We start from the raw sequence: 24,456 nt of genomic DNA on the forward strand, positions 1-24,456 counted from the left end.
TTTTTATTTAAATTAAATAAATAAAAATTAGAAAAGAAATTGTAAAATACTAAAATTTAAGCGGAAATTTCTCCTTGTCCAATGGTGACATGTGTCACTCGATGAACCGATTACCCAAAACAAGAAATTGAGACTCGGGGTTTAAATTTGACTATATAAGTAAAATTACCATGGAGGCTATTGTAGTAAGAATTTAATTGCAGTTTATCCCCTTTACTAAAAAAATAAGCAGATTAGTCCCTGTATAATCAAAGAGTAAATGGGTTATTTTGTTAAAATTTTCATCAATTTTTATTATTAAAAATTGGTTCATGTACTTTAGCATGATGGTACATGTGGCACACCACGGTCACTATTTAGTTATTTTGTTAGTCATGCCAATTTTTAATACTAGAAATAGATATTTTTTTAACAAAAATGATTGGTTTACTCTTTTATCTAATGTTTAGGTACTAATTTGCTCATTTTTTTAGTAGATGGGGCAAAATGCAATCTCATACCTAGTACAATGGCTTCCATGATAGCTTTACCGACAACATTTCAATTTATTCCATGATAGTTCTTCTGGTCATGCCAATACTTCATATTATGTTATGTGTCTAAAGACCAGTTTTAACAGTGGAAATAAATGAAAATTTTAACATAATGACTAATTTACTCTTTTATTTAACGTAAATGGACTAATTTATTCAGTTTTTGAGTAGGAAAGACAAAATTTAACCCGACACCTAATGCAGAAACTTCTACTGTACTTTTACCTATCGAAAATGACTCAAAAAAATTAATAAACCAAATCCATAAATTTGAAATATATATTTAATAAAATAATTAATTAATAAGAACCAATAATTAGGGGTGTTCATTCGGTTAACCGACCCGAAATTACTATAACCGAATTAACCGACCTTCCAAAAATTTTAACCGTTAACCGAACCGATTTTTTTTAAAAAAAATTTAACCGAACCGAAATTTTTTCGGTTAATAAGGTCGGTTAACCGAATTAACCGAAAATTATGTATTTTTTATTTTTGGTTAAAAATTACCCGAATTACCCGAATTACCCGAATTACCCGAATTAACCGAATTAACCGAATTAACCGAATTACCAAAAAATACCCGAATTTTTTTTATTTTTTATTTTTAAAATTTAAAAAATTTATAAATTATTAAAGTAAATTGGGTTTTAGACTTTAGTAAATTGGGTTGTCTTTTAGTTTTAGTTTTATTGGATTGGGTAATTGGGTAAACTTTAGTTTTAGTTTTATTGGGTTGGGTAATTGAGTTTGGGTTGGGTTGGATAATTTTATTTATTAATTTTTTCGGTTAACCGAAAATTTTCGGTTAACCGACCGGTTTCGAACGGAATTAACCGTTAACCGAAAAATCATAAAAAGTTTAACCGACCCCGACCGAAAAAATTCGGTTAACCGACCGATTAACCGAATTCGGTCGGTTAACCGAATTTTTTCGGTTTTACCCGAATTATGCACACCCCTACCAATAATGGGGGGAATTTGGTCATATAGGAATAGGGAATAAGGTGTACATAAAATAGGGACATAAATGATGTTGGCGGGACTATGTAGTCTAATTTATTTCTACGATACAACCACCGTGACCTTTTTCTTTTTCATTTTATTTTATTTTATTTTATTTTATGTCCACATTCATGCTTTCACGTTGAATTAAGATACTTTAATTTCACATAAACTTATTTAATTATTTTTAATTAATAATAAATTATGCAAGTAATTACTAGATTACCACGAGGGTGAAGTCGGAAATTTATTTTGAGGCGGATTATGTTATATGTTTTTTTATGGGAGATAAAATACAATTTCACTATTATATTGACTTATATTTTATAGTTTTTAAGATTAAATCAAAATTTTATTATTTTTTAAGGATTGAATTATAATTTTATCATGTATTAATTTATAAATTTAAAATTTTAAAGGGCCCAAAACATAAATTTTCAATTGGGGGTAGGGCAGGACACAATCACGATGTAGGTGAAAACATAATAATTATGTAGGAAATCATTTATAAAAAAATTGAAATAAAAAATAAATGAGGCTTTAATTGAAATGATAAAATATGGATGTTGAAAACATTAATGGCATGAATTCAAATCATATTATATATGTGTATTTTCCTATTTTTTTATATAAATCGATTTGAAAAGATAAAATCACCTCGGGATAATACAATTTATTTTATAAATCATGATATTTTAGTTATATAATATATAGTATATATAATATAGATACTAAAGAAATATCAAATTTAAATTATTAATATTAATATAAAATTATTTTAATATTTTAATGACAATGATATTTTCCTCCCTACTAATAATTGTTTTTATTATTATAAATTTGGAGGATGGGCATGGTTACAAAGGTTTATACTCATAATTTTAAAAAATTATAAAATAGTTACTAAAGTATTAAAATATTTTTATTTAAGTCATTGGACTGTTAAGTTTTTTATAAAGTTCAGTGATAATCAGTACAGTGGAACAATACCCATCGATGAGTGGAAGAACATATCTCAAATCCAAGTGCATCTGATGGTCGATGTCGGAGTCGGAGAAGAAAACTAGTTGAATTTATATTCGTAGATTCATGATGTTAAAAGTTGTTTCATAAAAAAACCCAAACTGTAGAAGAGGAGGGAAGTTTACCCATTTGGTTGGTGTTGGGGGTGAGAGTGAAGAAGGCCATACATCGACAATTCTAACAACTCAAGTAATTTAGTGATCATTTTATAACTTTTTAAAACTAAACGATCAAAATATAAACTCACTAATAATTCAGTATTCTTGGATATAATTTACCCTTTTTTTACACCTTTATTTAATTAATTAGTAAGGAATCCAATAAAGTCCAAGATGAAGGAGGACAATGGAGTATCAATTAATCATGGGAGTTGTTGCTAACAAAATTGACAACACACTGCCACCTCAATTCACCTATTTTTTAATATATATTTTCATTTTGTTGGTACACTAACAAATATTTTAGTTGTTATATACTTTTCCAACCTTATAATATATATATATAAAATAAACTCTTAATTTGCAAACCAAATCAAATGTTTTACGAAAATACCAACATAATATATTTATAAAAATAATATATATTTGTCCTCATTTGTCTTTTCATTAATTATTAGATTTTTGTTGATTGAATCTTAACTCATTGATATCGAATTGAAGCACATTATCCTTTTATTTAAGGATTAAGGAGGAACTAAAAGTAGTTATAGGCATTGTATAAAAAATATATAATAAGAAACTATAATAAAATTAATTTTTTTAAAAATTAATACGCTTTTCTTACATATTTATTATTTATTTTTTAGGTTAATGACTTTAACTGCTTTAACTTCATTTATTCTTTATTCTCTATTTTTTAGATCTCACATGATATGTTTTTTTTCCCTAAAAGCTTAATTCATCCTTTAGTATACATCTGATCATAGGTCGAGACCCGTCCGAAAGGTAAGAGGGTTTGGGTAAAAGTATAGATTCGAAAAATGAGTTTGGGCAAAAAAAAAACCTCCTGCTATCTCAACTGTTTTCCCTATAGTTTTGTCACTATTTTAGTATCGTTTCGCTGTTATATTGCTATTTTATTATTATTATTTAGATATTGTATAACTATTATTTTATTGTTAATTTTGTTACTATTTTAGAGGTATTTGCTTATTAAGTTGTACCAAATCTTAGTGTTATTTAAGTATAAATAATTTTTTAAATTTATTTCAATTTGTTGTGAAACTTTTATTTTAATGTTTTTAGTGTATTTGATGTATTATATTTTTTAATTTTTATTTTTATATAAAAATAATAATATAAAAAATTAATATAGACGAGCCGAGCCGGGATTGAGCAAAATTTTAGGCTACGCCCGAGCCTAAAATTCTATTAAGGCCTGACCCGAACCCAATCCGACCATAATCACCTCTAATTTAGTACTTAGTTTAATACTTTTTTCAAAGCCATATTTATATATATATTTATTCAATGTAGTATTTGTATTTAAAAAATATTGTACATTTTCATACTTGAAAATAACCAGATTGATTTTTAAATTATTTAATTTAGACTTTATAAAGAAATTTATAATTGACTGGGGGCAACGTCTGCAGGCAGGCAGGGCCTCCCTATAAATGAAAATTTTGTTTTTATGCCCTCTAAAATATGTAAAATTTAAGTTAATATACAGTAAAATTGTACTTTGAAACTCAAAAATAATAAAATTATAATTTAGTCCTTATGAAAACAGTAAAATTATAAGCTAATACAATGATAAAATTACATTTAAGCTCTCATAAAAATTGTAATTTAACTTTGCCTCTTAAACAAAAAATTTTGGCTTTGCCCTTGTAATTTAACTAGTAATATTACCAATTAGCTTTCATCAAATGAATTGCAGAACTTGAAAAAAATTCACAACTATCAAACTATAATTGACAAATTAAATACAAAATTAAACAACCTCGCAATCAAAATAAATTCTATTAACAAAATCATGAAAATTCAAACTTAATAATGCTAGCAATTAATTTCCATCAAATCAACCTTAAAATCTAAATTAAATATTAAAAAGTTAATATTATTACTTTTGGGTACCAAACTGACTGACTTTTGTCAAATATAGATATCACATTGGACGAAAAACACAAATATTACATTAAAAAAGTGTCAAAATCGAATACCAAATGATATATCGAGTCTTTCCTAAATTATCTATAAACCTCTCAATTCTGTGACGGACTAAATTGGAAGAATGTAACACTCCTTGAAGTTGCAACAACAACAATAACTATTGAGCTAATGCTAGTAATGGAAGTGAGTTCAAATGCTACTATATTTTACAAAATTGAAGAGTTAGTCGAATTATCGACGAACACATAAACTTGAATCGCTAGTTTTTTCAAATATGTTGCTTATATGTGGTTTATCTGTAACTTTTTGTTAATTATTTGCATAAAAATTATCGAGTTATTATTTTTTAGATCAATGATTTAACTAAAAAGTTTAATGATGTTATTCAATTAGACTAATTTATCAATATCTGTAAAATACGATAACTAAAAATCGACAATTAAAGTAAAATGACTAACTTCATAGTTTTTTAGATGATTGGAATTCATAATTAGATCAATATCTATACTTATATTAAGTATAACGAGCTTGACTGAGTTGATGTCATGGGTCAACTCGACATTAATTTGATTAGAAAATTTACTTAAAATTGGTTTTTAATAAAATAATGAATATTTAATATAGTGATGTTTTTGTCTTTCACTATTTTTATATGAAATGCTTAAATAAAATAATTGAAAACGAGACGTCCAAGTATTGTTAATTTTTTTTATGAACATAACTTTCATTTTTTTTCACCCATATAGTAAGTGTGACAAAATCTAGTATTTACTGTGATTATTAATTTATGTTATATTTGTATTAGTAAGATTTTATATCGGTAAACTACATTATTAATCACCCAACTATTAGTAAATTTCTTTTTTAGTCACCAACTGTTCAATTTTTTGTCTTTTTTGGTCATCAACCAATTAATAGTGGCAACATTTAAAATTAGCATAATAGCAACTTAACCATTCAATATTTATAAATTATGCCAGTTTAGTCTTGATTCTTAAAAAAATTAGCCTTCAAAATTTACATGATGTGTAATTTGGTCTTTTTTTTTGTGACATCGAAGGTTAATTTTAAAATAATGAGAAAAGATGAAAATTATTATTTTAGATTTTTCAACATTTCCATATTTTGTATACTTTCAATCAAATTTAGCTTATAAATTTGTTTTATTTAGCTTTTCAGGTGAAAGGGTCACAAAGAAAAGTAAAACTGCAAAAAAGACCAAATCATACAATATGTAAATATTGAGGGTTAGATTTTTTAGAATAATGACTAATTTGACCCAATGTATAAATGTTGATACTTAAAGTTGATATTATACTAATTTTAAAAACTATCACTATTAGCTAGGGATGTTCAAATTTCGGTTAAAACCGAATTAATCGACCGAATCGATCTAATTTGGTTAATCGGTTAGTTAATGATTTTTTGAAAGTTCGATTATTGGTTAATTCAGTTTGAAATGGGTAATTAACCAAACTTAATAATTAATAATACAAATTATATGTGGTTTTAGTTCAGTTAATTCGGTCAAATGAACATTATCAATTTATTTATTTTTTGATATGTTTTATACTTGCTTTAACAAAAAAAAACATATAAATTTCGATTAATTTGGTTAACCAACCGGATTAATTGAAATATTTTAGTTCAGTTAATTTTTTTAAAAAAAATATGGTTCGATTAACTGTTAAAGGATTAAAAAGTTTAATTAATATTAGTTCAGTTTAATTAACCGTTTGAACACACCTACTATTAGCTAGCTGATGATCAAAAAAGATAAAATTAAATAGTTGGGTAATCAAAAAATAAATTTACTAATAATTGTGTAACTTTTCATAGTTGGGTGATCGAAAAATAAATTTACTAATAGTTAAGTGACCATTTTACAACTTTTCATAGTTAGATGACTAAAAAAGAAATTTAATAATAATTAGGTGACTATCAGTATAATTTACCTAATTTATATTTAAAATTGAAAAAAATTGAAAAAGAAAGAAAAAGGGAATGAGAAATGGAAAGGGCAGCCGACAAGATGCGAGTGTGTTGGAAAGGACGGACCCATTTACCAAAAAGGACATCCTAGGAGACTGCCACGTTATTACATTATTTTTGAGACCATCACCACCTAAAAAGTACCAACACCAACATTTACAAAACAACGTCAAACAAAACAAGCCACTTTTTTCTTGAATTTTCCTTTTACCCCTTCCGCTCCTTTGCTGTCGGTTGACGATTCTAATTATTAATTATAGGTTTGAGATTCGAGATTTTTTTTGATTAAAATATATTATAAGTCTTCGTAGTTTTTATAAATTTAAAATTTAGTCTTTATATTTTTAATAGTATTACTTTTCTCGAAAGATGACATATAATATAGGTTTGAGGTTCAAACCCCATTAAAGGCTAGATGCATGCTCAAGTCCCCTTAATAGGTGGGTGAATGCCATTAGGGGTGTTCAAGCTTCGGTTAAAATCAAATTAATCGATTGAATTGATCTAATTCGATTAATCGGTCAAAGGTTGGTTAATGATTTTTTAGAATTTTGGTTATTGGTTAATTCGGTAAGAAATCGAGTAATTAATCGAATTAATCGAACTTAATAATGAATATTATATGTTAATTTCAAGATTTATGTAGTGTTTTTAATCATGTAGTGTTTCAAGATATAAAATTTCGATTAATTAGATTACCTTTCAAGACAAAAAAATATATTTCGATTCAATTAACGGTTAAAAAATCATACATTTTGATTAATTCGATTAATACTAGTTCAGTTTGGTTAATAATTGAACCGACTGTTTGGACACCCCTACATATGATCGAGGCGCTCTCGGCTCTATCAACTAAGCCTTTAGGGCACTCACTTACGACATGTTGGCTTTCTACAAAGCATGGAGAGACAAAATCTTCCCAAGAGACAATACCTTTGGTTGTTGGGGCTCTACCAACTGCTTGGTAGACGATACTTCAAAGATTTCTCTCGAAGTAGTCGACTCTCCTTAATAGATTTGAATTTCAAAATCTGAAAACTAGATGAACTAAATTCTGAAGGTTTGAAACGTACTTGAACTTATAACATATTTTAACATTATTTTTAATATAATTATTTTTAAATTCATTAAATTGCAATACTTTTTAAAAAAAAATATTTATTAAAAAAAATACTAGCATATTCAAACAATGCATTTTAAAATATAAAATTGTAAAAATTGTTTTCCTTAAAGTTTAGGGATTTTTTTTTGTGATTATATATTATGATAATTTTTAAAATCGTTTATCTAACCTTATTTTTATAATTTAATTTTTAATATATTTTGATTTTTATATTTTTATAATATTATTAGTTAGTCTAAATAGTTAATATTATTAATTTTTTAATTATAATATTATGGTTATATATAATTTAAATGCCTGATGAGTAGGTTTGAACGAGGGATTTCATTTACATCAAGGTTTTTAAAATTCTAAAAGTGAATTTATTTATTTAGATAAAAATATGAGGGTAATATATATTTTTAAAAAATTTATTTTATTAAAAATAATTATAACTTTTTATAAAGATAATGATACACATATCAAACATTTTTTATATTATTTATTTTTAATATAATTATTATTCTTTAATTCATGGAAATCCAATAATTTTATTTTTTTAAATTATTTATTCAAACAAAGTAATTATAATTGCTAGCATTTTGAATTGATGAAATCTAAAATACTAGCATTTAAAAATCTTCAAAATATTCAAAATTCTTCGGCCAAACAAATCCTACGGGTCTTAGAATTTGACACATAAATTTTGGGATTGACTTATATTATTTTTATATTATAAGACAATGGTCAAATTTCCATTTTTATGCTGGAACTTGGATTTTTTTGACATATTTGGTTTCTCTACTTTTATAATAGTTAATATTGTTAATTGTTTCAATTATAATATTGATGCCATTTTTTTTCTTAAAAACATTGTTCTAGCAAAAATAAAATAAAATTGAGTATAACGAGTTCAAATAGGTATTTTTAAGAAAATAAAAATCTATAGTAGTATTTTCAAACTTATCTTTTTGTTATACCACTATCGAATGACTTTTTAAAAACTTTAAAACATCACACTAGTGAATTTGATAAAAAGAATTTTAACAGTGATAATAACAGGACCAACATTTTTTAATGAAAATGTTGAGAGACTAAAGTTCTGAAAAAAAATCAAATATATGAAATATATAAAGATTTAAAACATATTTAAACTTTCAATTTTTTTGAATAATCTCATAATAGATTCTGATCATATTTGCTTTTTTTTTATACAAGTCTTAGAACTACCCATAGTCCATTCCCAACCCATAAATAGAGGTATTCATAGGCCAGGTTGGGCCTAAGCATGATATTAACATTTTACTTTTGACCAACCCAACTCGACAAAAAATATGGGTTTAAAATTTTGCCCAAACCCGCCCATATTTGTAAAATACTAACATAAGGTCATTTTAGGCCTGCCCATATTATATTTTTAAAAATATTCATATTATATTATTTTAATATTTAATAATTTTTAATTTATTGAAATTTTTTATATAATCATCTTAACATTATTTTAATGTTTACATTAGAGTAGTATTATATATTTTGTATAGGTTTATTTTTTAATATGTTCTAAATTACATAATATAAAATATTATAAAATTAAAATGGGCCAAGCCGAGCTTGGTCCTTGAATTTTCAAGCCCAAACTTGACCCATATTTTAAAAGTGTAATACCCCTAATCCTTATCCGTCACCGAAATAGGGTTACGGAGCATTACCGAACTTTACGAATTAAATACGGACATTTCACAACTTTTGTTACACATATTAAGAATCAATCATATAACACTCATATTATCTCTTAGACGGACTCTCGATGCCCAATATTCACCTTAGAAGTGAATCGGGACTAAACTGGGTACTCAGGGAATTTTTTTCTAAAATCTCAAAAATTTTCTTAGAAGCAGAGGACACACACTGTGTGGCTCACACGGCCAGGAGACACGCCCGTGTCTTAGGCCATGTGGGCATTTGATATGAGGCACACGGTCGTGTCCCAGCCCGTGTCCTTACCCATGTAACTCACTGACTTGGGTCACATGGCCAACCACACGCCCGTGTGCTAGGCCGTGTGCAAGGTGCAGGGGTCACACGACCAAGCCACGCGCATGTGTGCTAGGCTGTGTGTAAAAATTTGGGTATTCTGTTTTGAAAATTTAAGGTGCAGGGGACACACGGCCAGACCACATGCCCATGTGTCAGATCGTGTGTCACACACGGCTGAGGCACACGCCTTTGTAGATGAAAATAGGTCATTTTATGGCCACTTTTCTCACCCATTTTGACATTAATCTGCACTCAACATTCACATACACCAATATATCCCAACCAAGCAATCAATACAAGCTAAAATGTGTTCTCAACATGACATAACATCACAAATATTTCAATTACTTATACTTACCTATTTAACTTATTTCATTGATTTATCAAGTTCTACTACTAATTACATACATACAAACATTTAAGATTGACAACCACAATTCAAACTATTTCATTGCCAAACCAACCCTATACATGCTATATAAACCAAAATTTACATTTCAAAAACTACCGGATTAAACTGGATAGTGTAGCTTGATGTATTGATCCGATCTCCCGATTCCATGTTAATCTACAAAAATATTAAACAACACGAGTAAGCTTAATGAACCTTAGCAAGTTCAATAGGTTAAACATTGATCTTACCAAACTTAATATAATAAATTAAATTGTAAATAAATCATACATTTTTCCCTGTCAAATACAATATAATCAATAAACACACTTCTTTCAGATCAATATCAATAATAATCCATAAATCTTTCAATTCAATCACATAAGTCTTTTACTATTTTTTACTGAATCGAAGAACGGCTTACGAATATGAGTACATCGTTCTTTTTGTGCCATAGTCCAACTATGGTCTTACACATGCATTGCCATGGCCCTGCCATGGTCTTACATTTGTAGTGCCATAACCCAGTTATGGTCTTATCATCAAAATGACATAGCCCATCTATGGTCTTACACATGTATATATACTTCTATGGTCTAACCATGGTCTTACGTTCAAAGTGCCATAACCCAGTTATGGTCTTTTCATTAAAATGCCATAGCCTAGCTATGGTCTTACATTTAAACACTGCCATGGTCCAACCATGGTCTTATCCGTCAATTCATTCTTTGCCACGGAACGATCGTACTCAATCCTGCGTTCTACACATTTTAAACATTCAATTCAATTTTCATACCTTTACAATAATCTTAATTTCAACAAAAAAATATGAATAAATATATTATACCATTCCTAAATTAACAAATAATCATGAAAGTTTAACCATATGAACTTACCTGGGTTGGATTGTAAAATTGGTAATAGTTTAGAGACTACTCGGCTAATTTCCCTTTTTCTCGTTAATCTACGAGCTCTTAATATAGAATGTAAAATTTTTCATCCATTAGCATATATTTCAATTTCAGTCCACTTCACAATTTATACCCTTCAAATTTCAAAATTACACAATTATCCCAAAATTTACAGTTTTTTTACAATTTAGTCCATCACCAATTATCCTGTCAATTGAGCTAATTTTTCTCAATTGAAAATTTATCTAATTATTTCAGGCTATCTTACAGCCTTTGATACATAGAAATTTAATAGCAAACCCTAATTTTTTAGTTATTCACAATTAGTCCTAAAATCATTTTCTATTGAAATCACTTGATAAAATCATCATATAACAAAATTAAAGCTTCAATTCCATGTTAATTCATCATAAACATCCAACACTCATCCATGGTAACTTTCAAAATTGCCAATAAAAAAAACTAATGAAATAGATAGTTGGACCTAGTTGTAAAAGTCTTAAAAACACAAAAATTTCAAGAAAAGAGCAATAATTGAACTCACATGGTGTAAAAATATGAAAAACCAGCTTTTGAGAGACTCTTCTATGGTGTTTTTGGCTGAAGATTGATGAAGAAATGTCTAGATTTTCAATTTAGTCATTATTTTAATTTTTACCTTAATTCCCAAATGACCATTTTGCCCCTAATTCATCCAATTTCAAGATTTTTCTTTGCACATGCGTTTCAGCCTTCTAATAAGTGCCTAATTTCCTTTTTGGTCCTTCCTTATTCACCACTTAATCTATTTAATCACAATTTCTTTAATTAACAGATTTTGCACCTTTTTCAATTTAGTCCTTCTTATTTAATTAACTATCAAAACGTTAAAATTTTCTGACGAAACTTTATCACTAACTTAATGACACTCTGTAAATATTTATAAAAATATTTATGGCTCGGTTTATAAAATTGAGGTCTCGATACCCCATTTTCAAAACCAATTCACCTAATAATTCCTTCTAAATTCAAATCACTATTTCACAAATCTTTCTAAAATCACATTTAAATTATAATTACTAAATAATAAAAATTTTGAACTCACTCGTCGGATTTAGTGGTCTCGAACCACTGTTTTCGACACCACTGAAAATTGGGCTGTTATAAAAAGGGTCTAATTTTTTTGCCCAATCCCATTCTCCGGGCCTAATATTTTTACCCAAACCTCCAAATTTTGGACGGGCCTTCGGGCCTGGGTGGGTAGCCCAATCCATGAACAGGTCTACCCATAAATAGAAGGATAATGTGCTTCAGCGCACTCGAACCTACATCCTCCTACATTAGCAATAATACTTATGCCAATCAAGCTAAGACTCAATCGACGTACCTTCAAAATTTTTAAATCAATAATTTAATATAAACAAATAGTTAACTCAAAATTAAACATGAGGAACCATAGTAGTATATAATAAATGTCATCCCCAATTTCTCAAAGAATTTTCTTTTTCATATTTCTATATATGTAAGAGTATTTAATGGATCACATTAAGTTGACATTATCATTTCATGTACTCAATTTGATGATAAACAAACATATGTGAAGAATAAAGTGCCTAACTCTTTTTAAGGGAATTGAATATTAAAAATTCTGTCCACTTGATGGTTTTTTTTTTCTTTGGGTACATAATTAGACAAATCAAACAAAATTAAAAATTCTATAAATATCTAAATCAAATAGGTTAGGGGTGACCCCATGTTAGGTTTAGGAAGCAATCAAAGAAATTTCGCATGGGTTGACTTTTCCAACTAAATTAAGACTTAGAATATAGAAGTTTACTTACAACTATAATTAGAAAGCTTTTATCTTTCAACTTGCTTTGTTTTAAGGTGATATCTGTTTAGTTTGAATTGGTTTTAAAAATATGTAATTATTATGTAAAATTTTAGTTTTTAAAATATTGAATAAATTTTTTTATAATATAAAAATTGAGATGGTTTGTTATGAAGGTTTACATTGTAGGGGAAGTAGAAAGCCGCTGAAGTAGAGGTGATTCGCACTATTGGTAGTGTAGAAAACTATTAAGAATGGTGACTTCTAAGGGTTTCATGAGAGTGGAGGCTTCTTCGAAGGGATTTGACAGAGATTTAGTAGGCCTCTTGGAGCTTTCTTTCATCTTGTGACGGAGAGGAATTCTATAGAAGAGGGGAGCTTTGGCGTGGGTTTCATTGGAATGATGTCTTATTATATATAAGATGATTGCAGAGAAATGGTTATAGAGATCCCCTAATTGAAAATAAATATATAAAATGGACTTCTTTGAGACTATATCGTTGAGGCCATTGAGGTGTCATTCCTTTAGTGAACGTATAGGCTTTCATCGTTTGGAGTACTAATGATCAGGTTTAATTGCATTCTACTTGAGATTTTGTAAGTTTTTGTGTGATCTCGATGGAGCTTTTTAGTTGTAGAACACCCATGGGTTAATACAAGGGGGTAAGTAGGGGTCCTGACCCCCCAAAATAAAAAGAAATACAGTTCTAGTCCCTTATAAATGATTAAATTATAAATTAATATAAAGTAAATTGCACTTTGCCCCCCAAGTAAAAACAAATTCTATTTAGTCCCTTAAAAATAATAAAATCATAAATTAATACATGATAAAAGTTACACTTTGACATCTCAAAAGTTTGTAATTCAATTTTATCCCCTAAAAATATTCCTGAATTCGCCCCTGAAAACACCCCTTTTTTTAATTTGATCCATGGGTGAGATGGAGATCCATAACGTATAAGAAGAGAAGACTTGTAAAAATTTCAACAATGTATAAGAAGAGAAGGGTACTTTTAGAGAAGGGGTAATGGTCCTCTAAGGTAATGGTACTCTATGATGTTAGACCTCTTGGTGTGCTTCGGTGGCCTGGCCAATGTATGTGGGCTGTTTGCCTTTGCTAGGCTTAAAGCTACCGAATGGACCATTTGTGTTCACTTAGGCTTGGCTCAAAGACATGAAGATATATATATTATAAAATTTAATTAATTAAAACATTTAAAACAATAAAAGTCAACATTTAAAATATTGGGCAAAGGGGTGATTGAGTCTTAACTCGATTGGTATGAATATTGTTGTCTATACAGGAGGACGTAAATTCAAGTGTGCTGAAGTGCATTATCCTCTTATTTATGAGTTGGGGAGCGGCTATTGATAGTTCTAGACATTATATAAAAAATAACAAATACGATCGGAACCTATAATAAGATTATTCAAAAAATATTGTGCACAAAAATATTATTGAACATATAATTACATTTAAAAGTATTGTTTTTTTTTGTACATCTTGCTACAAAACATAAACCCCAAACAACAAGAGGAGGAAGATAATATCAGAGTTTGAACCCATATCTTTGAGGTATATATAAAAAAACCTTAAATAAATCAATGAATTAAAAGTTATAATTATATATATGCATATATTAAAAAGACCCAAAATTCTGAAATGCAGATTTGGATAAATTACTAACGAGGTCCTGGGAGTGTTATGGACAGTGAATTAGATGGAGGGCTGAGATTGGTCGAGAAAGAAGGGTCACGGTTATGGTGGACAATTCTTGTAGCGAAATAGCCTGGTTCTTTAGGCTGAGGTAATGAAGGAATGTTGTCGCTACTCAGCATCAAAACTGCGGTTGCCATGTCTGGTCTGTCTTTTGGACATTGTTGCACGCATAGGAGACCCACTTGTATCGATCTCAACACTTGGGATATTTCGCTTGAACTCCTTACCTTTTCATCTATTAATTCCAATGACCTCTCTTCGTTTAAAAGCTTCCATGCCTGATGAACACAATATCGAAAAATCTTATTAAAAAATAATAATGAAAGTGAAAATTAATGGTTTAATTCTATTTTTAGTCCCTCTACTATGCTAGAAATTGAACTCAAGCTTTCATGTCACACAATACAAGAATCTTGACACTAAGTCTAGAGGTTGTTAGCTCCTCTACCTTTTATAACAAAGACTACAACGAAATTCAATCAATAATAAATTTGCATATCAGGGAATGCTTAAGGCAATTTTAAGAAGGGTTAATATACCATTTGGTATCTGAATTTGACTATAATGTTCAATTTGGTACTTGAGTTTTTTTGTCCCAAATTGATACTTGGCTTTAGCTTCAATGTTCAATTTGATACTCAGACCAAATGAAGTCTTGTGGCCCAACGAATATTTGACACATGTGCTTTAGTAAAAAAAAAAGTACTTAATTGGGACAAAAAAAAGCTTAGGTATCAATTTGAACATTGAATCTAAACTCAAGTACTTAAACGGGATAAAGAAAAACTCAAGTACTAAAACCTAGGTACCAAATTGGGAGAAAAAAAACTCAAGTACCAAATTATATATTGAAGCAAAACTCAGATACCAAATAATATATTAGCCTTGTAAGAAAATCATGTCACTTATGGTGTTATCAATTTAAACACACTAATAACATTATAAAAGTAGAAAAACTAAATTATGCCAAATTAATGTAGATAGATATTAATTCATAACTTTTAGTATAGTAGAGGGACTCAAGTTATAATTAAATGGACAATTAATTGATCTTACATGTCCAAGAAGGTTGAACTTGTGGTCTGGATGAGAGAATCCCCTGTTTCTTTTTCCAGTTATTATCTCTAACACCAAAACTCCGAAACTGAATACATCAGATTTTATAGAGAATAAGCCATCGATCGCGTACTCAGGAGACATATAACCGCTGCATAAATTTTTTTGATTCGATTTAATGAAATTTACAACGATAACCTACATGGTTTACGAAAATATGATTGAAATACTTACTATGTGCCAACCACTCTCGTCGTGTTAGCTTCGATCTCGTCTTCTCCAAAACTTCGAGCCAAGCCGAAATCTGAAATCTTTGGAGTCATTTCATAATTGAGTAATATATTACTAGCTTTCAAATCTCTGTGTATGATTCTAAGTCTTGAATCTTGATGAAGGTAAAGAAGTCCCCTAGCAATTCCATTGATAATTTGGAATCTCTTAGGCCAATCTAGCAATATCCTTTGCCTTTCATCTGCCGAATATAATATTCATGTTACTTGCATTGTATCAATTTCAAAATACTACCGAAAATTAAAACTTACCAACAAGTATTGAATGCAGTGACAGTAACGATGGCGGAATATATAAATATTCATGTTATTTGCATAGTATCAGTTTCAAAATAATACAAAAAAATTAAAGCTACCAATAAATATTGGGTGCAGCGACAATAGTGGAACGAGTCATTAAGTTTTAGGGTCTATTTTGAATTTTTTTAAAAATTAATGAGATTTTTTAAAAAGTTTGAAAACTTTTTAGAAAACTTAACTGAAATTTCAAAAAAAAATTTAGGGTCTAATTAAAATTTTCAAAAATTTCAAAGGGTATAATAAATTTTTTTCAAACTTTTGGGGGGGACCAAAGGCTCTCTTGCTCACTATGTGGTGGTAATACAAATTACACTTTCAGGGAGGGAACTCAAATTCAAACCTTAAAGATATATTGTTAGAAAAGGTAATTATCAAAACCTGAAAGGATTAATTTTCATAAATCGTAAAATCAACATGAAAAACATAAATAAATAAATAAAATGAAACTAACCAAATATAAAGGAGTCTAGGCTCTTGTTTGGCATGAACTCATAAATCACAAGTCTTTCATGTGGCTCAATGCAACACCCTAAAAGCTTGACTAGGTTGCGGTGTTGAAGCTTAGAGATGCACAACACTTCATTCTTGAACTCATCAATTCCTTGGCCTGATTTCTTTGAAAGCCTTTTCACAGCAATTTCTTGTCCATTTTCCAATATTCCCTGCAAAGTTGAGCAAATTCTTATGTAAAATTCGAAAATTAATCGTATTTAGTTCATGCAATCATACATGGAGGTGAATTCAAAGGAACAAGCAGAAGCCTTGACCTCGATTGGTTCCACCAAACATTAACATATACTAATTATTGTTTGTTAAAAATATAGTAGAATTGTATTTAGGTCTTAAATTGAATCCCAACATTTGCAACTCCTTTTTTATCTCTACATTATTGTTTCTTTGATAAAACAATATATATATTTGGGTTAATATACCATTTAGTTTCATTGTTCGGTTTGGCATTTGAGTTTGGTTTTAATATTCAATTTAGTACTTAGGCCCAACGACATCATGTGACCTAATAAATGTTTGACACACGTATACTTAATTGGTATAAAGAAAAACTGAAATACCAAATTGAACATTGAAAGCCAAGCTCAAGTACTTAATTGGGATAAAAGAAAACTCAAGTATCAATTTGAAAAACTTCAGTACTAAATTGGGATAAAAAAGATAAGTTGAAAAATTGTTTAAAATCCCAATTTAAAATCAAGGTTTAATTTGAAAACTATTTAAAAATTGTTTATATATACTAATTATTGTTTGATTTGAAAAGCTGATTTTTTTTTTAAAAATTTTAAATTCGTGATTGAAAAGTGATTTTCAACCAGAATGATAAACAAAGTCTGACCATAAAAATTGTTTTTTCTTGGACAGAGATACCTTGTAGACTGCTCCAAAGCCACCTTGTCCGAGCTTATTTTGCAGTGAAAAATTGTTAGTGGCTATAGAGATTGTCTGAAAATCAAATAATGGTACTTCTAAATCTCCTTTCCCTCTTTCATTGTTGTCTTCTTGCTCTTCTACGTCTTGTTGTGTGCTTCCTAAAAACCATAGGAATCATTTGTCAAAAGAAGATTGACCACAAAACAATTAATTCCAAGTAACCTCAAATTCAGATTTTAGTATCTGATTTCTTAATTAAGGGTGTTCGTCTCATACTCGTGAAATCAAATTGCAGAAATCACTTATTAGTACTGTGTTGTGTGTGGCAATGATTTGCTCTAATCAATGACATGTGAGTTGTAAAGAAAAATCAAACTTGTTTATAACATTATCATTACGACTGCGACAGAACAAACAAGAAAAAGGATGGTATGAAATAAGGGCGCCACGTCATCCTGTATCACTTTTCAATTATTTAATGACAATTCACCAATTTTTTCCATGTCATTGACACATAATTTTGATAATTAACCTGAACTTTGAACCCCAAACCTGAGCCCGTACCTAACCTTGAATCCTCGAACCCAAAACCCGAATCTTGAACTATGAACTTGAACTCTAAACCTTAAACCCTAAATCTTAAACTAGAAGGCCGAGTTCAAGATTCAAGATTTAAGGTTCCGAGTTCTGGGTTTGAGTTTGAAGTCGGGGTTCAGGGTTCGAGATTCGAATTAATAAAAATTACCAAAATTATGTATCAATGACATGGAAAAATGGTTGAAATGTCATTAAATATTTGGAAAGGAATACAAAATGATGTAATGTCCCTATTTCATACAATCCTTTCTCCTAAATACAAACAAAACTAGTGTTAGTGTTTAAGAGAAAGTTTACCTTTCTTATTAAGTTTCTTCATCCTCATGATCAAGAAAATGCCTAAGCAAATCCCAAGTATTCCACCACATGTAGTAATAGGGATTATAATCATCTTCAACCTTTTCTTTCCTTTCGAAAGCTTAAATGCCTCTGCCATAATAACCATTCCAATTTAAATTATTACTTGCCGTATTATATATATTAGATTATGGCACACAAATTATATGGACGAAAAATTTATGTAAAAATTATATTTGTAAAAAATTGATAAAAGAACACTAAATGAAATTTTAGTTAAAATGATATGTAATTTTCTAAATTTATTATAGGTTTAAATCGATTTTTATAAATTTTATTTGGTATCTGATTGACTTGTGTTAGACACTTAAATATAATACACATGTATATTGAAAGCAAAAGCTCGAAGGGAAAAATATTATAAATCAAACTAAAGTGTCATTCAACATTAGTATATATATCATGGGTTGGGTCGTGTAAGATATCTAGATTAATTTTCTAGGCTTGGGTTCGGCTTGACCAGAAAAATGAACTCACTTATTTTTTACCCAAACTCGATCCAAGTTAAGAAACATAAACTCAGGTCCAAACCTGCCCGCCCATATTTAATTTTTTAGCTTAATTTTTATTTAAAAATAAATTTTTAAAAAAATATAATACACAAAAATACACTAAAAAACGCTAAAATAAAAGTTTTCTAACACATTAAAAATATATTAAAAAATATTTATATTAAAAAACACTACTATAAATATAATAAATATTTTATTATATTAAAAACACATATAAATATAATAAATATTTTTATTTTATTAAATATAATTTTTAAAATTTTATATTTTGGGTTGAGTTGTTTAGTGGTAAATTTTTTTAGGCTTTGAGTAATGGGTTTAATTGTAATTAAGTTAGTGATTTAATATAAATATAAATATAAATATAAATATAAATATAAATATATAATCGTTATTTAACATATATAATTAATATAATTATTTTTTATAACATAATAATATTTGAGACGGGCCGGACTCAAGCTAAAAAATCTTACTCAAAATTCGTTCCGTATAGAAAACGAGCCTTAAATTTTACCCAACTCATTTTTCGGGCATTATATTTTTTGTCCAAATCCTCTAATCTTTTGAGCGGGACTTCGAGCTTGGACGAGAGGTCCGACCCATGAGTACACCAACATTATGTATTTTTTTTTGTTGAATATTGATTTTATTTTATTCAAACAGTTTTGTTTCTCTATTTTTTATTTAAAATATCATTTTTTCAATTTATTTTATCTAAACAGTGTAATTAGACATTGATATTTTGATCTAGTGTATTTTAAAATCATCAATAAGTTTGAAAAATTGTTCATTCAAATCCATTCTTAATGTACTTGAAAACAAAAGTCCAAGTATATTAGTTTATATTTGATAAACTTAGTAAGTCAATAATGCCACCTCATTAAAAGATTTTAAAAATAAATACAAAAAAAATATTTTTAACAAGGTATCTTTGTTATATGTTCGTAATAGAAGCAATAATGGAATCGATCGAACAAGTTCAGACTTGATTTTAAAAAAAATTTCAGGCTCAAGTTCAAGTCTGACCCACTTTAAAAGTTTATAACGTTATTTAAAAAGTAATAAATATTAAAAATAGGGAGGAATTCACTTACATAGTGTAAAAATTAAAATAGTTCTACGCGCTTCCATAATCATAATTATTTATATGATTAATATTTAAAGTTTCCAACCATTTATTTTATGTAAAAAAAATCAACTGTTGAATATATATTAATATGTAGAATATTTTAGATCAATATGATAGAGATATCGGGTCGATTTGAAAATTTACAAGCAAGACAAGTACAATAATATTGATAAATTCAACGGTTGGATCATTAAAATATTAATTATATAAATAGTTATGGAAGTGTGTAAAACTACTTTTGGTTTTACACTATGTAAGTGGATCCATCCCCATTAATATTTATATACTTTAATAATTAATTCTAAATAAAAAAATTGTTTAAAAATTATTTAATTAATTAGGCTGTACCAACTTTAGGACGAAATTTTTTTGTCCAAGCTTAATCCAAATCGAGTTAGACTGGCTGGGCTGAACATACCACCTAGTCCATGGACAACTTTAATTGTGGTATATAAAATATAAATTCGAAAGTATTGTACCTATTTCAGAGGCAGCCATCCTCACATAAATAGTCTGTCCATTTTCTTCATACTCCCTGATGTCAATCAGATCACCAAACCAAAGTATGCATCCACTTCCTCCATCTCTAACATCAAGATTTGCAAAGGCAGTGCAAGAGCAATTCCTCAAACATCGGTTCTTGCATTGTTTAAGGTCTATGGTCCGGTCGTACCAAGCCTTCCTCGTTTCTGGCAACTTGATTCCGGGGTACTCGAGAAAATCCTCTCCTCTTTCGCAACTCAACGGGACTTTCCGGACACATCCGTGTAACCAATTAGCTGTTTCCCAATCATTGGGATCCTTAGGCACAAACCCTTTCATGCAGCTACATACTGGGGAATTCTTGATGTTGCAACTACCGTATGCACCACATATTTTATATTGATCACATGTATCCAACATTACGTTGAAATACGGCCTCCATCCTCGGGCGGGATCATCGCATATGAACCGCTCGATGGTGCCATCTGGGGTTACACCCATCCTATAAAGAACCGACTTATTTTTAAGTTCATATTTGAAATAGATCTCCTTCTCATTGGAAACAAAATCGGCTGTAAAAACCGGATTATTCGGTCCTAGAAAGATTACCCCACTAAACGTTATACCATTCCAATATCCAGTCCTGTATACCATCTTCGAATCATTCTCGAGGAAAATCTCAGGCAGTCCATCGGGATCGATCTCAAACGTGTAGTCACCCAATGAAGGATCGTTGATGCTCGTCCAGGTTGTTAGCTTTCGATTCGTGCCAGTAACCAAGTTTATCCCGAGCTTCATACCTGGTAAAAATGTATCAGTCGGATAATCAAAACTCTGCCACACAACATTTCCATTTCCATTGCCTTGGACAAGAAGATTTCCAGTATCCAAAAGTTGAGCAGTTGGATTAGTAGCTAAGCTTGGTGAATTAGTAGACCAAACAGTTCCTTTGGTAGCATTCATAAGGATCAAGTTTCCCTGCTCTGCTAGTAACAATTCTCCATTTGTATCATTGATAGGGTTGTTCCTGTTGGCAACCCAAACCACTTTCTTAGGAGATATCTTCTTATACCATATTCCTATGTAACGATTACTCGATAGTTCAGGGCTGAAAAATCCCAACTCGAAAGTCCCGTTCGCCGAAATTAAGGTTTCGCTTTCACCATCTCTGATGGATTGATTCACTCGAATGGTGTCCGCCGCAAGGGAGGTTATTGACAAACAGAAGAAAGGAAACACAACAAGGAGTAGATTGAAAACCGCCATTGATGCTCCCTAGTGAAGCTTCTCAACCAAGCATCGACTTCAATGAAAGAATCAAAATGAAATGGTAAACAGATGTAAGTGTTATGACTCTTCATCACAACTATTACGCCCTTTCACAATATAAATATTGTTGCCATAAATTACTAGGCTAAATTTTTTGTTTAAGTTTGCAAGTAACAGTGAGCTAAGTAATATTTTATTGAATCTTGAGAATAATTCAACCATCAAGTTCAAGTTCCACAAACACGGGCAAACATAATATCCAAACAACGCTGTCTAAATAAATACGTATTATTTGTTATTCCAAAAACTCGAATTCGGGTAAATTTTTTAAGTGAACATCTCTTCACAATCAAATTAACCACGAGAATTTGATTTAGCTTATTAACTTAATTATTCAATTACATTATTTATAATAATTAATTTTAATGATAATATTTAATATAATTGCAACTTGAAAAATTATTTTTATTGATATATCCATAGTCTACTTTTTATATACTACTTTGCGCAGTAATTCCATTTTGGCAGCTACAAGTTATTCCATCTATAGTTGAATTTGAAGATTTTATTTTATTGGAGACACCTTGACTAATGCCAAATTATTCCACTATAGTTGATTTTGAAGATTTTATTTTATTATAGACATACATCCACTAATGCAAACCTATGTTTTTTCTTTAAATTGCTGCTGTTGCTTATTTATTTTTGTTCTCAAATGATATATTTTTTTAAAAATTATTGTTGATTGAGTCTTAGCTCGATTGATATGAGCATTGTTACCAATGCAGGAGGATGTGGGTTCGACTGTGCTGGATGAAGTGTATCATCCTCCTATTTATGGGTTTGAGAGGTGTTATGGGTAGTTTTAAGCATTATCTCAAAAAGAGCAGATATTTTTTAAAATTGTTCCACTATGCAAATCTATGTTTTGGTATATCGTTAAGAATTTATTAATATTTTAAAATAATTTTTGCTCACGATGCGGGTGAAAAATATATGTAACAAATCTAAAAAATGATGTAAAAACAAAAATTTGGTTTTGGTTAAAACGGTAAAGTTAGAAAATTAAATATCATAATGTTTTGGGCCCAAATCCCATTATGCGAAATTATTTGTTTAGATTTTATATGAAAAGACAGAATTACCTTAAAAATAATATCAATTACTTATTAAAAATGACAGGCTTTTAGTAAATTCATTATTGAATTGATGGCCTGATTGAGGGTAACACCAATTCAGTAAAACACTTAATATAGTAATAGATGTTCAAAATTGGTTTAAAATATCAAAATCAACCGTGGCTTTGCCCTCAATAAAAAATTATCTATATAGTCCTTTCAACTTTTATAAAATTATAAATTAGTATAATAGTAAAATTACACTTTAACTCCTCACATTTTTATTTTTTTTCTGACTTCCCTAAAACAACTTGTCCTATACTAACTAGTATGGATCAGTACATCAATAAAAATTAATATTAATTGAAATGACTAAAAGCGAAATAAAACTTAAATTATGTGATATAGGGCCTATTCAATGTGGAATGAGTCGCTCCAATTGATCAAACTTATAATATTGAGTTGAAGAGTTTGATATGCATATTCATGCGTAAACTTGCGAGAAAAGCATCTAATCTATGTTGTACGACTTTTATATATGAAGTTGTTTCCAAGAAAATATTATGTATTGGTTTCAGATTGAAGGTAATAAGAAAAGAAATTATATATGTTGACACCATTTTTTAAATAAAACGGGGTCGACTTGGGTTTTAAAAAAAATGAAACGGGAGTCGCCACCAATCCTTTTTTTATGAGGTGTGATTGGATCACCTCGAAAAATGGTTGTTTTTAATAAACGGTTTTGTTGACACCATTTTTTTGGATGAAAACGGGGTCGACTTGGATTTTGAAAATGAAACGAAATTGGGAGTCGCCACCAATCTTTTTTGATGAGGTGTGATCGGGTCACCTCGTAAAATGGTTGTTTTTGATAAACAATTTGATTTTATTAAAACAACGAGTTTGGTCTACGAAATCCAAAAACAGGTCCGGGAGTCGATTACGCACGAGGAAGGATTAGCACCCTCGATGCGCCCAAAATTGGTACCTAGTTGATTAATTTAATGTCTTAATGTCGAAAGTTAAAAATGATTTTAAAATAAGCTTGAATGATGAAATTTGCAAAAGGATAACCAATTGTTTGAGTCATGTAAAGAAATTGAGTCCCAATACGTTAGGGTACAATTCCTCATAATCCCCAAACTTTGGATATTTCTCTTATTCCATACGAAAATCTTCATTTCGAGAAAGTAACATGCCACACCCAATACGTTAGGGCACAACAAGTTAAGTTCCCAAAATGATTTTTATGCATTCATCTTGAATAAAGAACATCCTTGGTTATTTAAGATTGACTAAGAAAATCAGAACCCAATACGTT

General features: G+C 29.2%; 1 protein-coding gene across 1 annotated transcript; it reads right to left on the minus strand.

Annotated features, from left to right (window-relative positions):
• Positions 1-14,373: 14,373 nt before the first annotated feature.
• Positions 14,374-22,109, minus strand: LOC107962395 (G-type lectin S-receptor-like serine/threonine-protein kinase At4g27290). Its single transcript, XM_041096158.1, has 7 exons — positions 20,745-22,109; positions 18,562-18,693; positions 17,665-17,825; positions 16,736-16,946; positions 15,929-16,166; positions 15,695-15,845; positions 14,374-14,916 (listed from the first exon to the last, which is right to left on the minus strand). Exons 1-7 carry the CDS (start codon positions 22,012-22,014, stop codon positions 14,602-14,604), a joined length of 2,478 nt encoding a protein of 825 aa, XP_040952092.1. The 5' UTR covers positions 22,015-22,109; the 3' UTR covers positions 14,374-14,601.
• Between the last annotated feature and the right edge of the window lie 2,347 nt (positions 22,110-24,456).

Source organism: Gossypium hirsutum, chromosome D06, assembly GCF_007990345.1.
Source record: "Gossypium hirsutum isolate 1008001.06 chromosome D06, Gossypium_hirsutum_v2.1, whole genome shotgun sequence".
NCBI classification, from domain to species: domain Eukaryota; kingdom Viridiplantae; phylum Streptophyta; class Magnoliopsida; order Malvales; family Malvaceae; genus Gossypium; species Gossypium hirsutum.

Excerpts from the sequence above, each read along its gene's own strand:
- LOC107962395 (XM_041096158.1), bottom strand. The coding sequence starts at position 22,014 with ATGGCGGTTTTCAATCTACTCCTTGTTGTGTTTCCTTTCTTCTGTTTG. Across the intron at positions 15,846-15,928 it reads ACGAGAGTGGTTGGCACATA|CGGTTATATGTCTCCTGAGT; the intron begins GTAAGTATTTCA and ends AAATTTATGCAG. Across the intron at positions 14,917-15,694 it reads AGTTCAACCTTCTTGGACAT|GCATGGAAGCTTTTAAACGA; the intron begins GTAAGATCAATT and ends TGTGTTCATCAG.